We start from the raw sequence: 16,089 nt of genomic DNA, 5'->3' as shown, positions 1-16,089 counted from the left end.
CTTACAGATTCCAAAAGATCCTACTCAGCCTTAAGGGAACTCTTACCATGAAGAGCTTCCACATGAACAACTTCAATTTATGCTCTTATGGAATTCTAAAAAAACATGCACCTAAGTGAGAAACACTTCAAGTTAGTCCCCGCTGCAAAGTAACAGTGGGGAAGACTTAATAGTTGATAGGTTTCAAGCACTCAGTTAAGGCCCATTAGTTAATTCATAAACACAACCTCAGTAAATTTATCTAGAGAAAAACTTGCAAAATACTTGATTCCTCAGCCTCAAAAACCAGCCCATGTGAAAGTTTGACAAGTTTAAAAACAACTTTCATAGTTCAAATATTTTGACTAAGAAAACAATCCTACTGCTTTCCAAAGGCTTCCCAAGTGGCCCCTTGTTGCACTGGCATGTTTCTCATGGATTCAAGCCACTGCCTCATCAGTCATGGTCCGAGGAAGGCTTAATGCAGCATCACAAGCACCACTGGGAGCTTCAGATCCCACTTTCATTAGATATTCGTTTGCATTTACAAACTAGACAAGATTATCAATGGCAATGTCATTACACCAGCTGCTCTCCTGAAGAAACCCTACAGCATTCCTTTCAACCATGTCATGTGTTGGGCACTGATGCTCCCTTGCCCCAGCGAACCAGATGAAAGGACAGATAGGGCTGCATCAAAGCCACTGCATGTCATCCCGGTGCAGTGCAGAACAGGAGACACCTTTTGGTCCTGCACAAATAACACATTTGGGTTTTCTAGCCAAAAGAGTCTCTGTGTTGAGCTGCTGCATCAGAACTGCTGCTGAGCAATGCTGACTGTACTCAAGCAAGCGCAGCAGCAAGTAAGGAATACCAAGGAAGAGAACTCCTGCCTCCCCCACGGAAGCACTAACACCTGAACTCCCCTGGGATCTCACTTTTACATGGACATCAAAGATGCATGCTAAACGTAGTATACTGAAACCAATCCTTCCCAAGCATGGAAAAGGTCTATTTAGTCCAGTGAACTAATTCTGCTGCTCCTTCCACCTGATATTTCTTTAGCTCTTTTGGAGGTTGACATCTCTGCATCTCACCTTCATCTCAGCCTCTCTAGAGCCACTGTCAGCTCTGAAATGTTTCTTTTCAGTTACTAAACATTGACATTAAATCCTTTGTCAAAATAATTAGTCAAATAGCAACCATTCTGTATGTCTTCTTACTTTACTTAAGAATAATAATGGTATTCAGAAATCTGAAAAGCCTCACACCGAATCTGAACCACAGCAGTAACATCCAAGTGTGTTGTAGTTTTACACTCAATTTGCCACACTGTTACTACTGCACTTTTTGCAGAACTCACACAGGTCCTTCAAAACCAGAGCACCCTGAGGTGATGCTCTGGTGCTCCTCTTTTTCCCCCACCTAGTGAAGATTTTATACAAGACCTAAGGGCTACTCTTGCTTGTGAAGGCAAGAATTTGTCTTCCTCAGGAGAAACTATCTTCTCACATAGAACTTAAGGCTTCCCCCCACCAAATAACCCACTCTTTATTCACACCCTCTTTTGCCCCTTGTCTCCCAAGGACTCTAACAAGGAAAAGCTGGTATAGTAACACTTATGTCTAACAGGTTATGAATGGAAGTTTCACAAAGAACACTAAATTGAAAGTAGCAGTGGTATCACTGCAATGATGAATATTTGTCCCCAAAATCCCATTTTCCCCCTAAAGATCTGAGATACACCAGAGCTTTGCACACAAACTTTTCAGGAATGCTGCATCAGTCCAATGGCACATTCCAGATTCTGCATCTCCTGCAATCCATCACTAATTGGTTTTGCTGACCTGCACGAAGCATGTCCTGAAACAATGAAAATTAGTGCCCCGCACAGCTCTGTGCCAGTTTCAACACCATGGTGCTGCTAAAAACATGTCTAAAGTATGTGCTGACACTGGCAATAAGGTTTTTCTTAATGTGAGCTATTTCTTAAACTATAAGCAACTATATGCTTTTCATAATTTGATTAAATAAACACGAGAGTTTAAGCTTGTAACTTTAATCTTCTGACTCAGTATCAACTAATCTCAGGTGGACTCTATGCATCACAAACCTACTTCCAGAACACTAATCCACTTGCAGTAATAAAGTACTGAACTGTGCGGGCACACGTGCTGGTATGTAGCTTTTTGCTGTTTTACTGGAACCAGAAGTTGCACATTTGTTTGGTACTCAGCTTTATGAAACCCGAAGTATTAAACGCTGCACATCCTGAACGAGTGACACAGTAACTGCCTGGGGAAGTCACACATGGCAGAGCTGCATGCTTAAACACCATTAGGTACACTTTTTTCTCTCTTCACTTGTGCCCCTGTGGTTGGTTGGTTTGGTTTAGGAAGCACTGACCACTTCCAGAATTAAGGAATTAAGTAAAGCTAGCTAACAGAGCTTTGGGTACTATAATATTTAATATCTCTGTCCAAAACTGCAACTCTCCACTTGAGAAGCTGCACCTCTTTCTGAGCTGACTGAGCAGACATGAAGAATTTGTTACAGAATCCACAACTGGAAATGAACTCTTGAATTAGCCATTTCATGACTGCAAATAGTTTTAACCAGCCAGTTCAACCACATTCAAAGCAAAAACCCTAACATTACAATTACTTACAGGAGTATTGTTACTAACACAAGAAAAATTCTCCTGTAAGTAGACCTGCATTGGCATTTTACAGTGCCAATGTGTTTGCATTCTACTGTCAGGACAGAAAAAAGTTGATATATCAAGTTTGTGGATAGTAGTTGCAACTATCCTAGATGACCAATGTAAATATTCAGAAGTTAACACCACACCTGGAGTTTATTCATGTTTTTATCAGTATGTACTCTGGCAGTTACCACAACCAGTTTTTTTCCAATAAAAATAGCATCAGCGTAATTCTAGTAAGTTAGAATAAGCATATAAAATTGGAATAACCAGTATACTTTAGAATGCCAGAAAATAAGCAAAAACTATTCACTACATAAAATATTTGAAGTTCTACTTCATTAGAGGTGTTCATAAGCTCTAATAAAATTGTCCCTATACGTTTCCAAACTGCATATATTCTCTGAGTGGCTGCATACTAACCTTTCACCACTCCCAAGAGAGGTGGCGAGTTCTCTTGAGGGGTTCTGTCAGGTTCCTGGGGAGGTACAACCATAGCAAGTGTATGCACCGGTACACGTGGGACCTTAAAACAAAGCCACAGACACACACACAGATAAAAATCCACCTTTTGAATGGACAAGTTCTTGAAGTATTAATGCAAAGATATGTATCTAGAGCAGACCTCCATTCCACTCTGTGTATGCTACCTCTTGGTATGACCTGTCCATGCTGGTTTATTGTAGATAACATGTCAAAGTTAACTACAGCACTCTTCACAAAATCCCAGGCTGTGTAGGCTGGAAAACTGTTGGCATCTTGAGGCTTTTAATCGACTAACTCCACTGGAAAACTGCCTCTGCAGCCTGCAGAATGCTACATGTATACAGTGTATTTTCTTTTGTATAACAACAAAACCCAGCAACAATATTTGAGGGTTTGGAACTGTTGACACCAAATACTCAGCAAATGCAGGCAAGAGAATGTAAGTATAGCAAGGCAAAATCATCTTTTGAGATGCTGGGTTTGGGACCATCCTGTCCACGGAGCAGAAAACAAAGCTCCTGTACTGCAGACACCACCAATCGACTTTCTCATTCTCTGCCATTTTTAGATGTGTAGACTTTTCTTAATTCTTTTCATTGTATATGGTCACATCTAAAACAACTTCAGAAGTTAACTACTAAGGAAGTACGTCTTTACAACATTCATGGTGATATTTAAGAAGTACTCCTTAAAACTTACCTGAGACTGATCCTGAGATGGAGGTGTGAGCTGTGACAAGTCTGCTGCAGGAACTGACAGAACATTGTTTGGGTAATCCAGCAAGTAAGAAACAACATTTGTATGCCCTCCTTTGGCGGCTTCAATGAGCATTGTTGAGCCATCCTGAAAGGAGATTTCGGGAATAAAAAGCCAGAAGATTAATTTTGCTACTTGACATGGCACTTAAGATATGAATTAGAACATTTAAAATTGTACACATACTAATCCATTAAATAACTATGTGGTTCTTTCAGTCCCCATGATAAATACATTACTTTAAGTTAGTACCTTCAGCCGATGAGTAGGATCTGCACCATGAGCAAGAAGGAGCTCAACGACTGCGAGGTGACCTCCTGCACACGCCAGTGACACCACCGTGTGGTCATTATTAGCTGTGGCCCTGTTAACGTTGGCACCTATAAAAAGAAGGTCTCAGAATTAAACACCAGGAAATCCCTTCTAAAAGGAAGTGTCAACAAACATTTCCTGGAACACAGAGAAGCTCTTCTAATCTTCCTCATCACACACACACTTTAAAGGTAAAAGCAAAGGATTCTGAATAACTGATAGCTTCTACATATCAACATATATTCTATATATGGCTTCTACATACATACAACCCTCCTCAGCTTGTAAAGACAAGGTCAGTAACAATGGGCCTCCTGAGCAGTAAGACAGAGGGAACACCTCTGGCGTACAAAACACATCTTTTAACTTGTCATTCTAAGCCCTCATCAGCACCATTAAATGGTGCAGTTTGTACTGTTTCAGACAGCACTTGAGGATGGTTTTTTTCCTCAAGGAGAGAGTACTTTTCGTAAGAAGCTAAAAATATTTGCTGTGCTTCAAATCTATCAATTGATCTATGTATCTAAGTAGGAAAGTAATTACCAAAATACTTTGTGATTCACTGTAACATGGGCTGAATCAAATTCAACAAACCTTGAATGGTTTGGCAAATGCTCACATACACATAACCAGAGTCATTTTGATCAAGGATCACAACATACAGAACTGGAAAGTAGCATTTTTAAGTTTTTAATTAGTTATTTAAAGTAGTATTTTACCTTTGCTAATAAGGAACTGCACGGTGCACAGATGACCAGCTCGTGCCGCCTTCATTAGTGGGGTTCTCCCACCTTCAGATTCATGCTCCTGTGGTAAAGAAGTAGCAGATAGATAAATGGGCAAAACTTATACCAGTGTTCCAGCTTTTGAATCATCTGGTGATGGAACCTGTCTCAAAATTACCTGTCTCAGTAGAAGATCTATCTTATAAGCTGACTGGAATCAATATAAACTGATTGGAATCAATTTTCATGTTACAATAAATACTGAATGACACTGTCAAAAAGCATTAAGACCACACCCATACTGTTATCACACAATGAAGTTTCCTTGCTTACAGACCCCTTTTTATTATAGTGTTCACATGTGTAGCATACTTGAGAACAGCAACATCTTGTCCTCCTTTTAGGGGAGGAAACTATTTAACACAAACATCATCCAGCATCAAGAAGACCATAAATAGCTATGGATTGATGTACAGAAGTTCTGAAATTGTCACATGCTGCACACCAGACCTTGAAGACTGCAGTAGTGTCTGAAGTGCAGGCAACAGTTTTAAACCACACTGAAGAGGATCAGCAATGAGACAAATCACTGCAGGTCACATAGTCTCTGAACAAGAGAATTGGAGAATAAAGCAGAAAGATGACAAAAGGATGCTACAAACCAACAAAAAAGGAGTAACAAGAATCATTTTCTAATTCAAAAAGTTTCTGAATACTGAACAGTGGGGTTGAATACAACTTATCTGAGAATAAGTATTTAGAGAAGCTACAGAAGAAGGAAGTTTGCTTGCTCTGTAGCCATGTTCAATACCACAAGGAATGCTGACTAATGTGCACGTCAACCCTCCCACAGCAGCAAGGGGAGGGAACAGCACCTTCATGTGGGTGTTGTACTGGTGATCTGAATATGCAGCCTGATCAATAATGTATCAGGACCAGGGTTTGGGTGTTTTTGGTTTTGTTTTGTTTCTTTTTTTTTTCATTAAATATCTGGGAAGCCAAGCTCTAAGTTCACTGTTTACTTCCGGAATTTCATGTGTGTCTGACAGTGAAAGTTAACATTCAGTACTGACAGTGGATGACATGGCTATTTACAAATATAAAAGGACAAAAATAGATTTGGCAGAACATATCAACTCCTTCCCATAGTTTCAGTACTCCTGAAAACTCCGCAGATGTCCTCTGACATATGGTTTGCTTCAGCTGCAAGCTGCACCTTAGATTAGCTTTCTGTTCATACACTTGAGAAAGAAATCTCTTGACTGCACCTTCTATTGGAGCCTGATCCACTGCAGAATACACAAGTCAATCTTTACTATGAGGAAGGTTACCCATCCCCTCTCTTATGTGTTTTGCAAAGAGCAGAAACACTGTCTCCTGTGCCTTCACAATGACTTTGTGTTATTGTACCCTGCTTTAACGCATCTAAACCTCAAGAACTGCTCCATTTCTTTGCTTACTTGGTACAGTAATGCATTAGTGCAGACAGGCAGGAAGGAAAACCTTCCAGACTTAATGGAAGTCACCGCTGAAGACCCCTTTTTTTGTTTTAAAATAAGCAGATTCCACTCCCAGGCAAATGATGGTTTAGCTGCCGATAACCATCTGCATGCTTTTGGATTGTCTGCATGTCAGACATACTTGAAGGACATGTAAAGCTCATTAAGTTAGTATGTCACCTCATGGCATGCAAAAATTAGCAGCATGCCCTTGAGCTCTGGTGCTCAATATCTGGTACAGTCTTTCCTTCCTCAGCCACTGCCAGTAGGTCACAGAAAGTCAGATGCTGTCGTTTGCCTGATGCACAGTAAATCCCTGGTATTACTGGCACATCACTTATAAAGCAGCTATAGATGCAAAGAACCACTGATCACCACTTCACTCTGAAGAGGACCAGAACGTTACTGCCCACACAATTCAATATACATTTCTAAATCTCCACTGATGCAACAGCAAAGATGGCAAGAAGCAAAATTTGAGGTTACAGCTTAGCTATATTCAAGACATTGAAAAGCCATCCAAATGTAGCGTTTCCGATAACTAGCAGTAAGATGTTATTTGCAACATTCTCTATTCCTAGCAGACTTCACTGTAAGTCTTAAACATGGATGTCAGGAGGCTCCTCATTGAAATGCAAGGCAGTTACCCTGCCCAGTTTAACCAACTGTCACTTCATCAAGCAGGCAGAACTTGATCCTCAACTATTATACACTTCAAACACTTGCAGTACCATACACATTATCAGTCCAGCCAAACTAGACCATTTGTGTGCCGACCTGCTGTAGATCTGCAAAAGTTACGTCATTTTGATGGTGTTTTCACATCAAAGATACAATTAATTTAATCATTAAATAAAATATGTGTTTCTATGACTTCAGCACTCTATTTAGCCCTGATAAAGGCTAGCAGATAGCATCAACTCAATCTTTAAAGGAAAGCATCCAGACCAATCCAAAATAAGGAGCTGATCCAGTGCAGGCAGTGCTTCTGTCTAACTCACACCCTTTCTTTTACCTGGAATGGCCATAAATTTCAAAGACTTTTTTTTTTAGCTGTATTAGATAATCAAAATCAGGACAGAGTACATGAAAACTGTCAAAAGCATCCCCCAGCACTTTCCAATGTGCTACTTCCTTGTATCAATATGAAGTACATGCAAACGCTTTTTTTCTAAGAACAGAACTAGCAAGGAGTGCTCATCTCCAAAGATGACTTCCCCAGCTCTCTGCACTGCAGGACTCACCAGTGTTCTGCCTGTCTTCACTGCTCCAACCCTGAGAAACACTGCAGTTAGTATGATCAGAAAGATATGAAGGAGAATAACTATGCCACCATTTTCTAAACACTTAGGTGCCCTCCTGCTAATTCTGCTTGAAAGAATGACTGAAAAGAATTTTCCATAGGTTTATGTACCAGGAAGGAAGGGGAAAGCAAGAGTATTACCCACATCAGGCAAGAGTTTACACCACCTGCGTCTTTTCCACTGGGGCTCAAAGATGAGATGAGAATGCAGTCAGTAATAACAATTATTTCCTTTCTTGCTAAACCAGTATTTCAGAGAGCAGAGCAAAAGCAGCATCATCAGAACCTGGTATTTTTTTATCCTTGATTTCAAGTTCTCTGGTTTAGGTAAATCCAAGATCAGCTACATAAGGGCTTCCCTTCCCCCCAGGACTATCCTCCCTGGTTCACAAGGACTCATGGTTGGCGAGTATTATTCCCTAGTATACTTTGTTCAAGTCCATTTCCAATGTCATATGTTATTTAAAAATAAAAGTCCAACTGGTCTCCTCAACTCCTAAAAAGCCTCTCACTCATGATAATGGTGAATATTTAACAGAAGTCTAAGTAAAATGATTTAGATGAAGTTTTTGACGCAAGACAAGAGCCAAACAATACATTTCCTTTCACTGTGCTACTTTGCTTATTTTCCAGGTTGTATCCCTATTAAAAGATACAGGATTCCAGCAGTTACCAACCTGATTGTCCCAAATAACCTTCCAGAGATACACAGCAAAGCAGTATTTCAGAGGCACCTAAAACCTCAAATAAACCTCTAGTTTAAAGTAAATACATGACAAAGAAAGACCTTACAGGAAGCTGGACATACAGCAACAGATTTAACACAGCTACTTATGCTAACAGACTCAATATCACTTGCTACATTGGTGAAGGCTGAGATACTGTTGTGTGAACAGGGGTTTTAGAAAACCCAGCAGCAGGGAAAATACAGTACACAGACACCATGTCTGGTCTGCACAGGGAGGCTTTGTGTTTTTAAAGAGATTTAGATGCCTTAAAGCCATGCTTATTGCTAGCATGAATCCTGAGGCTGCAGCTTACAAGCATCAAAGGCCAACCTCACCTGATGCTTGCCCGGCTCTATGCCCTCCAAAATAGTCTTCTTTAAGTCCTCCTGCTTGTCCTGCGGAAGGAAAAAGAACAACTCACGGCTCTCGTTCTACAAATAAATGTTGTTCTTGGTCATGAAGACCTGGAACATGAACTTAAATGGACTGGATCCACCAGATGAAGACTCTGTTTTGCTGGAATTAGGCAAGCAAGCACAAAGGTAAGACCAAGCAATGCATCTCTTGCTGATTGAGATTCCTACCACAAGTCATTGGGATTCATGAGGAGAGCACAAAGATTACGTACAGCATCTTGTTAAATACAAGATGATTTTTTGCTCATTAGTGTCAAAAGAGAGAATTTGATTGTACTTTGCACCATCCAGAGGCTGCAACACAACATCCAAAACGTGTTAACTACAAAAATTAGCTTCTCATGTGCTACAACCTTTTGCTTTATTTAGAGCAGACTGAAGGCCATGTCTAAAAGAGACCTGGAATACCTGACCTTTCCTGATGGCTCAAGAAACAGCAGGGAAAAACGTGACAACTCCTCAGCTCCCTCACTGCCACAATACCATAGCTGTCTCCAGCATGGCTCTATTCAAATCCACAGAGCATTGGCTATTTTTATAGATGTTTAAATGCTGCCTTATGCACACTGCATCAAACATGAAGTGTGTCATACACATAGAGGAAAGCGAGTTTCTAAGTAAGGAGCTACATCAATGTGACGGATGTTACGAGCTGAAGACAAAAGCCCCCATCCTAGGGAAGAACCAAGAGGCAGTTTGGCATGCCTGTATTTTCATTTTCATTTTATCTGGTTTTGCAACTGGAGTTCTGTGGATGCCAGAGAGCCAGTTTTAATGTTTAAGGAAAGTCACATGTGGAATTTTAACTAGTACAGAGTGGGGAGAGCTTGACAGTGTAAAATGAGAAGAATGCAAGGATGAAGCAGTCCTCAGGGGTTTTCTTCCATCTCTCAAGTTCAGTATAAAAGCACAGGCATATTTTCTAGCAGGAAGATAAACTCCATCATGAGATCAACTCTCCTGTGCAGCAGAGTCATATACAGCTGCAAGGCAGGCCAGATTACAAAGTCCCAATTTAAAACTGTTTTCTGTGCTTCCCAGCTGAGAAAAGCTGGCATCTTTTCACTCCCCAAAAGAGAAGAATCTCTCATTTTCAGCTACACTGGAACAGGCAAAGATGTAACTACCTTGTCAAGAGCAGTCTCACTCTCAAAAAGGCAACTGGAGTCCCTAGTGTGTAGCACTTCATTCAGGTCTGGTTCTATATTAAGAGGGAACAGTACCAGGCATCCAAACTGGCACTTTTAGTTTATAGAAATGCATACATCTTGAAAACAGGATATTACCTCTCATTAAATAGCACCAATACTCTGTGAGCTTTACAATCCTTAACTTCATTCCTGTGGACACATACATGCACCACATGTCTTATATTATATAAGCTTTGAGATGAAGGAAACTGCTAGTAAGGACAAAAGGAAGAGAAAAAATAAACAAAAGAGAACTCTACAGGAAAAAGAAAAGTCTTTTCTCACCTCTGAGGTGAGAGAAATCCTTGCCACACATGTAAATAACTGTCTTATTGAAGTGGTGGTTCTGCTCTCCTGAAGCTATTAAACCATATTACCATCTAGAAAAATGCTTCTATCAAATTCTATTTCAGAGTTCTAGTCTTTAAGTTTTTACTGCTGTTAATTGCAAAATCTAAAAACAGATATTTTGACACCATAAAGAACTTTGTATGCAAGTAAAATGTATATTTGGTCCAGTGGCAGAAACTCAGCCAAAGACCTTGAAGTCTCCAGTCCTGCAGGCGATAAAGGGATTAGGATGCAACTACTGCACAGATGGGATCACAGGCTGAAGGCTTCAGATGTGTCTCATATTAAGTCATTCATATGCTTGGCAAGAGAGCAAGCTGATTTTAAAATGCATACATTAGCAAGGAAAGGTGTAGGTCTGCCAAGTTAGCTTTGTTACAGACTCTGACAGGCCAACTTTGTCCCTGTAAGGACATGGAAAAAGACAGATTCCTTCAAGAAGGGCAGCAGAAAAGCATCAGAATAACTGGGAACAAGCCAGGCTTCATGAACAATTAGTCACAAAGAGATACAAGATCATCAGGATACCATATGTGATTGAGCAGCTCTGCAGCAGACAGGACCAGGGCAGTGTGAGCTCTGACACTATTTGTTTCTAGTAGAACTTGTCAAGGCAGAGTCTAAAGGAAAAATTAGCCACAGACTAGACAAAGTTCATCTCTGCCACCATTTTCTTTTAGTTCTGCTGGTTCTTGTAAAGCCACACTCCTTAATGAATCTAACAGAGTTTTCAAGGTCTTCACTGGCTCTTGAACTGAGTTACACATTTGATACCTAAGCCAGAATATCAGTCCCTAAAAAGCAAGAGCTCACATGTTCTCCTTCCAGGAACAGCAGCCTTTAGTGCTATGATGTGGTGGTAATAATCAACCCCAGTTCAGACAAAACTTCACTGGGACTAGAACAGTTTGGGTTGGACAGGACCTTCAAAGACAGCCTAGTCCACCCACCTGCCATGGGCACATCCAACCTAACCTTGAGCTTTTCTAGTGATAGGCATCCACAACTCCTTTGGGCAACTTGCTGCAGCATCTCACCACCTTCATCAGAAAACATGTTTGAGCTTTAGCTCGAGGTTCTATCCTGAGCTTGAGAAAACCTCAACTGGACACGAGCAACACACAGGAATCTGTTCAGCAGAATGAGGTGGGTAACTTCAAAGTTGGAAGATTTCAATAAGCACAGTACAGGAAACCCCCTGACAAACATCTCCTGCCCCTTCCAATTGGACTAACCCAACATGGAAGAGACTCCTCTTCACACCTGTAGTCTCAAAGTTTGCACCTTATCTACCAGTTAGTCTTGACCTCCTGGCAACTGAAGAGAGCCCTGAGAAGCCAAGAAAGATCTGAAGTCTTAGAATAGATTTTATGCTTTCTGAATCATGGAATAAAGGCTCTGAATTGTAAAGAAACAGAAGAACTGATCACAACAGATCTTGACAGCCAGTGTTCACTGTTCCTTTAACCAAAGAGCATTTGGGGAAGAAAGAGCAATTTCCTTTCCTCGATCTGGAATCAGGGAGAAGAAAAATACTTGAAAATTTTGCTCCTGCCTGCCTGGTCTGGAAGAAGACAGACTATGGAGTTGGTTCACAAACCAATAAAGAAACAGCAGCAAAATCCAGCACTGACTACATATCTATGGGTAAATGAAACAGGGCCATGAGACAAGCTTAGGCATGGGATCACTGGTCATTCACACTGCTTATATCTTTGCAGCCACACTGGCATAGTACTGGCTCTGTCAAAAATAACAGGGGACAAGGTCACCAGGGACTATTCCCAATGGGCAGCATACAAAATCTGACATCAAGTTACTCTCCACTTATCTGGCAAGCCTCACATGAACACCTTCAACATCTCATCCCACAACGCAGGGGTGTCCATTGTATGCTCCTAGTATCATGGGATGAAAATGTCACTCTGGTAGGCTGTGACATAACCACTGACATCCTTACAGATACATGGGCACAGTCCCAGGCTCAGTGACCTACCTAGGCCTAGTGCTGGCACAGCATGGATGCCTTCAGCATGTGCCATTTGTCTTTGCAATCAGAGAACAGCCCTCAGCCCTGCTTTATGTTACTTTTCAAGACATAACCAGTGTTTTCCTCAAAAAGGACTGCTCCACAAGAGCTCCTCAGTGACTGCATGTAAACCTCAGGTATGAAGAAGGTTTCTGGAAAACCAGGAAACATTAGTGGAAGCAATCCCAAGAAAGACTGAAGTTGCAGGATGAAAAAGAAAAGAAAGAAACCCAACTGGACAAATACTTTCATTTGCTGTGTCTCAGCATCAGAAGAGCGCAAAATTAACCAGATGAAGACAGGCCAAATGGATGCCTAAGTCCAGATCTGCGTTCAATTCACTACTCCACCACAGACTTCCCAGGACAACTTGCTGAAATCATCTAATGTCACTCAATTACCTATGAAAACTGGAATCTGGAAAAAAATAACCTCTCATGGTACTGCCAAAGAAGGTTTTGCATACTCCAGCAGCAAGGCCACACATTTCAGGAACCTTCCCCAGTACAAAGATAACTCTGTTCACAGGAGCTCACAACTCCTAATGCAGCAAAACCACACAAAGGTTTGAAAGGAAACTACTCCAAGCCTGAGGCACCTGCCCTAAGCATTGCTGCAGTTGCCAGGTATTTCCCCATCCACTTACAATCAGAATTCAACACTTGCAGATTTACATGGCAGGTCTCCCTTTCATGGGCAATTTTCCTTTGTTTCCTTACAGCATTTTTCTTGAGGGCTCCCCATTTTGATTGTCAGCGTAAGAAAATGCAATAAAACAAAACTACTGTAAAGAGGCTCAAGATTTTTCTCTTCAATACTGATCAGAAGTAGATGTTAAAGGTCACAAACACTTCTCACCTTCATGAAGAGAGGGGAAATAATACAAGTGACATGACTAATAACTTGAAGTGACATTTTAGCAGCAATTCTTGACTGTTTTCATTTAGAAGTTTATGCAGGTAATACTTTTTGCTTCATGCTTTGCTCCTCACTATAAGATACTTCATGGCTTATATCTGTTCGTAACAAAGTACTTATTTATTTAAATACCCAAGAGAACCCTAAACCCCTATCCCGTCCCTACTCAAATGGCTGATGGTTGGCACCCAACACTGAAGTGCAACACACATAAACATCCATTCCCCCCCAACATGCCCTTCCTCCCTGGTAGGAACATATGAAGCAGACCTTGACTGCAGAAGAATTAATAAGACCTGAAAAAAGTATATTCATAAAGAAGAGTGGAAGTATAATTAATTCACCATTACAGCATTCATTTATTTGTAGTTGTAAATATATATGTTTTAATTTTTCAAGTTTAAGACTGAAATTTAAGTACCTTCATTAGGATGTTGGTCTGTCAGGTTCAATGATAACATTCTTTGACATCCTTATTATTTAAAAGGAATAAAACTCCCTAAAATATCCAACTAAAACCTCAAGCCCCTCCTCCCTCCCCAAAAAATACCCACACAAGCAGAGTGTGGAAAAAGAAAACCAATCCCCCCAAAAAAGGCAACAAAAAGATAATCTTCCCCACTTATCTTCAGAGCATAAGGCTCCTAAACTGCTTTAGGAGACTAACAAATCAATTGGACTTTACTGCTTAAAAGTCTACCTAACAAACCCTGAATCTCTGTAGCTGATGAAGAGACAGTTTTAGGTCTCCCACTATAGAATGTGAAAAAAATCAAAACAATTATGGAAACAGCTTAGTTATAATTAAATGTGTTACAGAAAACAAACGCTAAAAGCAATACATTAAAACCTGGAGTTACAAGAAAGAAAATAATTATGAGACAAAGAACAGATCATCTTATGTTGGTCATTTAAAACGCATTGCTTAGTTTGGCATTTTTTGTGTTGTAGTTTTAAAAAGTTAGAGGCTCTCAGCCTCTTAGCTCAGAAACAGTCTCTTAGTTCAGAAACTAACCCTAAAGTAGAGTACTACTAGCTCCTAATACTAAAACATTTTAAATTCAGGGAAGTGGAGCAAGTTAAACTCTAATCCACAAGAGTCTGGGAATAACAAAGTAGCATAATGAATAAAAGCAATGCAGAAATATCTCCTGCTAAACAATAAAAGTTATGAGTTATACTGAAGTAATAGAATCACTGAATGGTTTTGGTTGGGAGGGACCTTAAAGCTCATCCAGCTCCAACCCCTGCCATGGGCAGGGACACCTTCCACTGGAGCAGCTGCTCCAAGCACCATCCAACCTGGCCTTGAACACTGCCAGGGATGGGGCAGCCACAGCTTCTCTGGGCACCCTGTGCCAGCGCCTCAGCACCCTCACAGGGAAGAGCTTCTGCCTAAGAGTTCATCCCAATCTCCCCTCTGTCAGCTTAAAGCCATTCCCCCTTGTTCTGTCCCTACAGGCCCTTGTCAAAAGCCCCTCCTAGTAAAAATTCCCCCTGATAAGACAAAAGTAAGAAGGTAATGAACTATCACAAGTACAAGCTGTAGATAAAACTTTTCACTTAATGGATGAAAGATTACCCAATAAGAATTTTTAACTTTTTTTAGACCAAACAGAATGTTCAGGCTTCTTAAAAAGTTTTTTCTGTGCCTGTTTTTGTACCCATTGTGAATCTCAATTGCTAAAATTGTCTTTCTGCTCTACAAGCATGTCAGCTCTGGTGTATAACTTGAAACCAAAGTTCTCTCCCCGTTAGAAGCAGCAGAAATCTTACCAGATCAGCACCAGCTTGAAGCAACACATCTGCAACATCAGTATGTCCATTTTCACAGGCATAGGTCAAAGCTGTGTCTCCTGTTGCTGTGGTGGCATGAACATTCGCTCCTAGAAACACAATAGTAGGACATCACCTTATCAAGCATTTTGTATCAGATAAACACAAAAATCAAGGCACTTCATCTGTGAGCAAGAGCTTCCACAGCCCAAGAGCATTGCTCTCATGGCAAAAATTCCTCTCGTAGTAAAAATACTCTGAAGAGAAGCAAAGGCTTGGAAATAGCATGACCAGCAATCTGAGCACCTGTATGCTCAGTTATTCCTGTATTCCCTCTATAGCAATGAAGATTCCAGTTGTTATAACATATAAAAGTGAATCCAGACAGTTGTCTAGACTATCCATTTGACAGGAGCTGCTGCCAAGGAAAAACCAGACAAAATGCATGTTATTAGTACTTATGCTCCAAGACCATACACTTGTACATATTTCACTTGTTCTCTTATCTTTGAAATAAACTAAAATAATAAACTAAACTAAATAAACTAATAAACTAAAAATAAAGCAAACTTCTTTTGCTTTAAAACCATTTTGTTGAAATAATTTAACTAGCTTCATACATGCTTCCATATAGCTTTCATGCTATGCATGGCTCTGGGTATATAATGCATTATACTCAATAAAAGCCAATGTGATTAGCCAGTTTTGTACTCTCAAGGTGTGAGATATATTTAGAGACTCCCTGATGCCAAACCAAGGCTCCTCAATTCACTCTCCATATTATCAGAAGTGAAGTGCAAGCAGCATTCCCAGCGAGCTGGTGACATGTCACAGCCTGGTGTCACTGCACAAAGAGACGCAGTTGTCACTGTCCCTCCATAAGCAGCAAGCATTACTTTCTAGAATTACAAATCCAG

General features: G+C 40.5%; 1 protein-coding gene across 7 annotated transcripts in view; it reads right to left on the bottom strand.

Annotated features, from left to right (window-relative positions):
* ANKHD1 (ankyrin repeat and KH domain containing 1) overlaps positions 1 to 16,089 on the bottom strand; it is a 102,581-nt gene that overhangs the window by 40,669 nt on the left and 45,823 nt on the right. For 4 of the 7 annotated variants that reach the window (XM_034067144.1, XM_034067145.1, XM_034067146.1 and 1 more), the window contains exons 10-14: positions 15,173 to 15,282; positions 4,957 to 5,044; positions 4,178 to 4,305; positions 3,869 to 4,012; positions 3,107 to 3,209 (exon numbers count right to left, since the gene is read on the bottom strand). In XM_034067144.1, coding sequence (XP_033923035.1) covers positions 3,107 to 3,209; positions 3,869 to 4,012; positions 4,178 to 4,305; positions 4,957 to 5,044; positions 15,173 to 15,282 — 573 coding nt within the window. Of the gene's footprint in view, positions 1 to 3,106; positions 3,210 to 3,868; positions 4,013 to 4,177; positions 4,306 to 4,956; positions 5,045 to 8,827; positions 8,888 to 15,172; positions 15,283 to 16,089 lie in introns of all 7 variants that reach the window. The other 3 variants (XM_034067141.1, XM_034067143.1, XM_034067142.1) reach the window with 1 other exon arrangement.

Source organism: Melopsittacus undulatus, chromosome 10, assembly GCF_012275295.1.
Source record: "Melopsittacus undulatus isolate bMelUnd1 chromosome 10, bMelUnd1.mat.Z, whole genome shotgun sequence".
Taxonomy (NCBI): domain Eukaryota; kingdom Metazoa; phylum Chordata; class Aves; order Psittaciformes; family Psittaculidae; genus Melopsittacus; species Melopsittacus undulatus.
The sequence above is the reverse complement of the archived record's forward strand: the minus strand, read 5'-3'. Positions and strand labels throughout refer to the sequence as shown.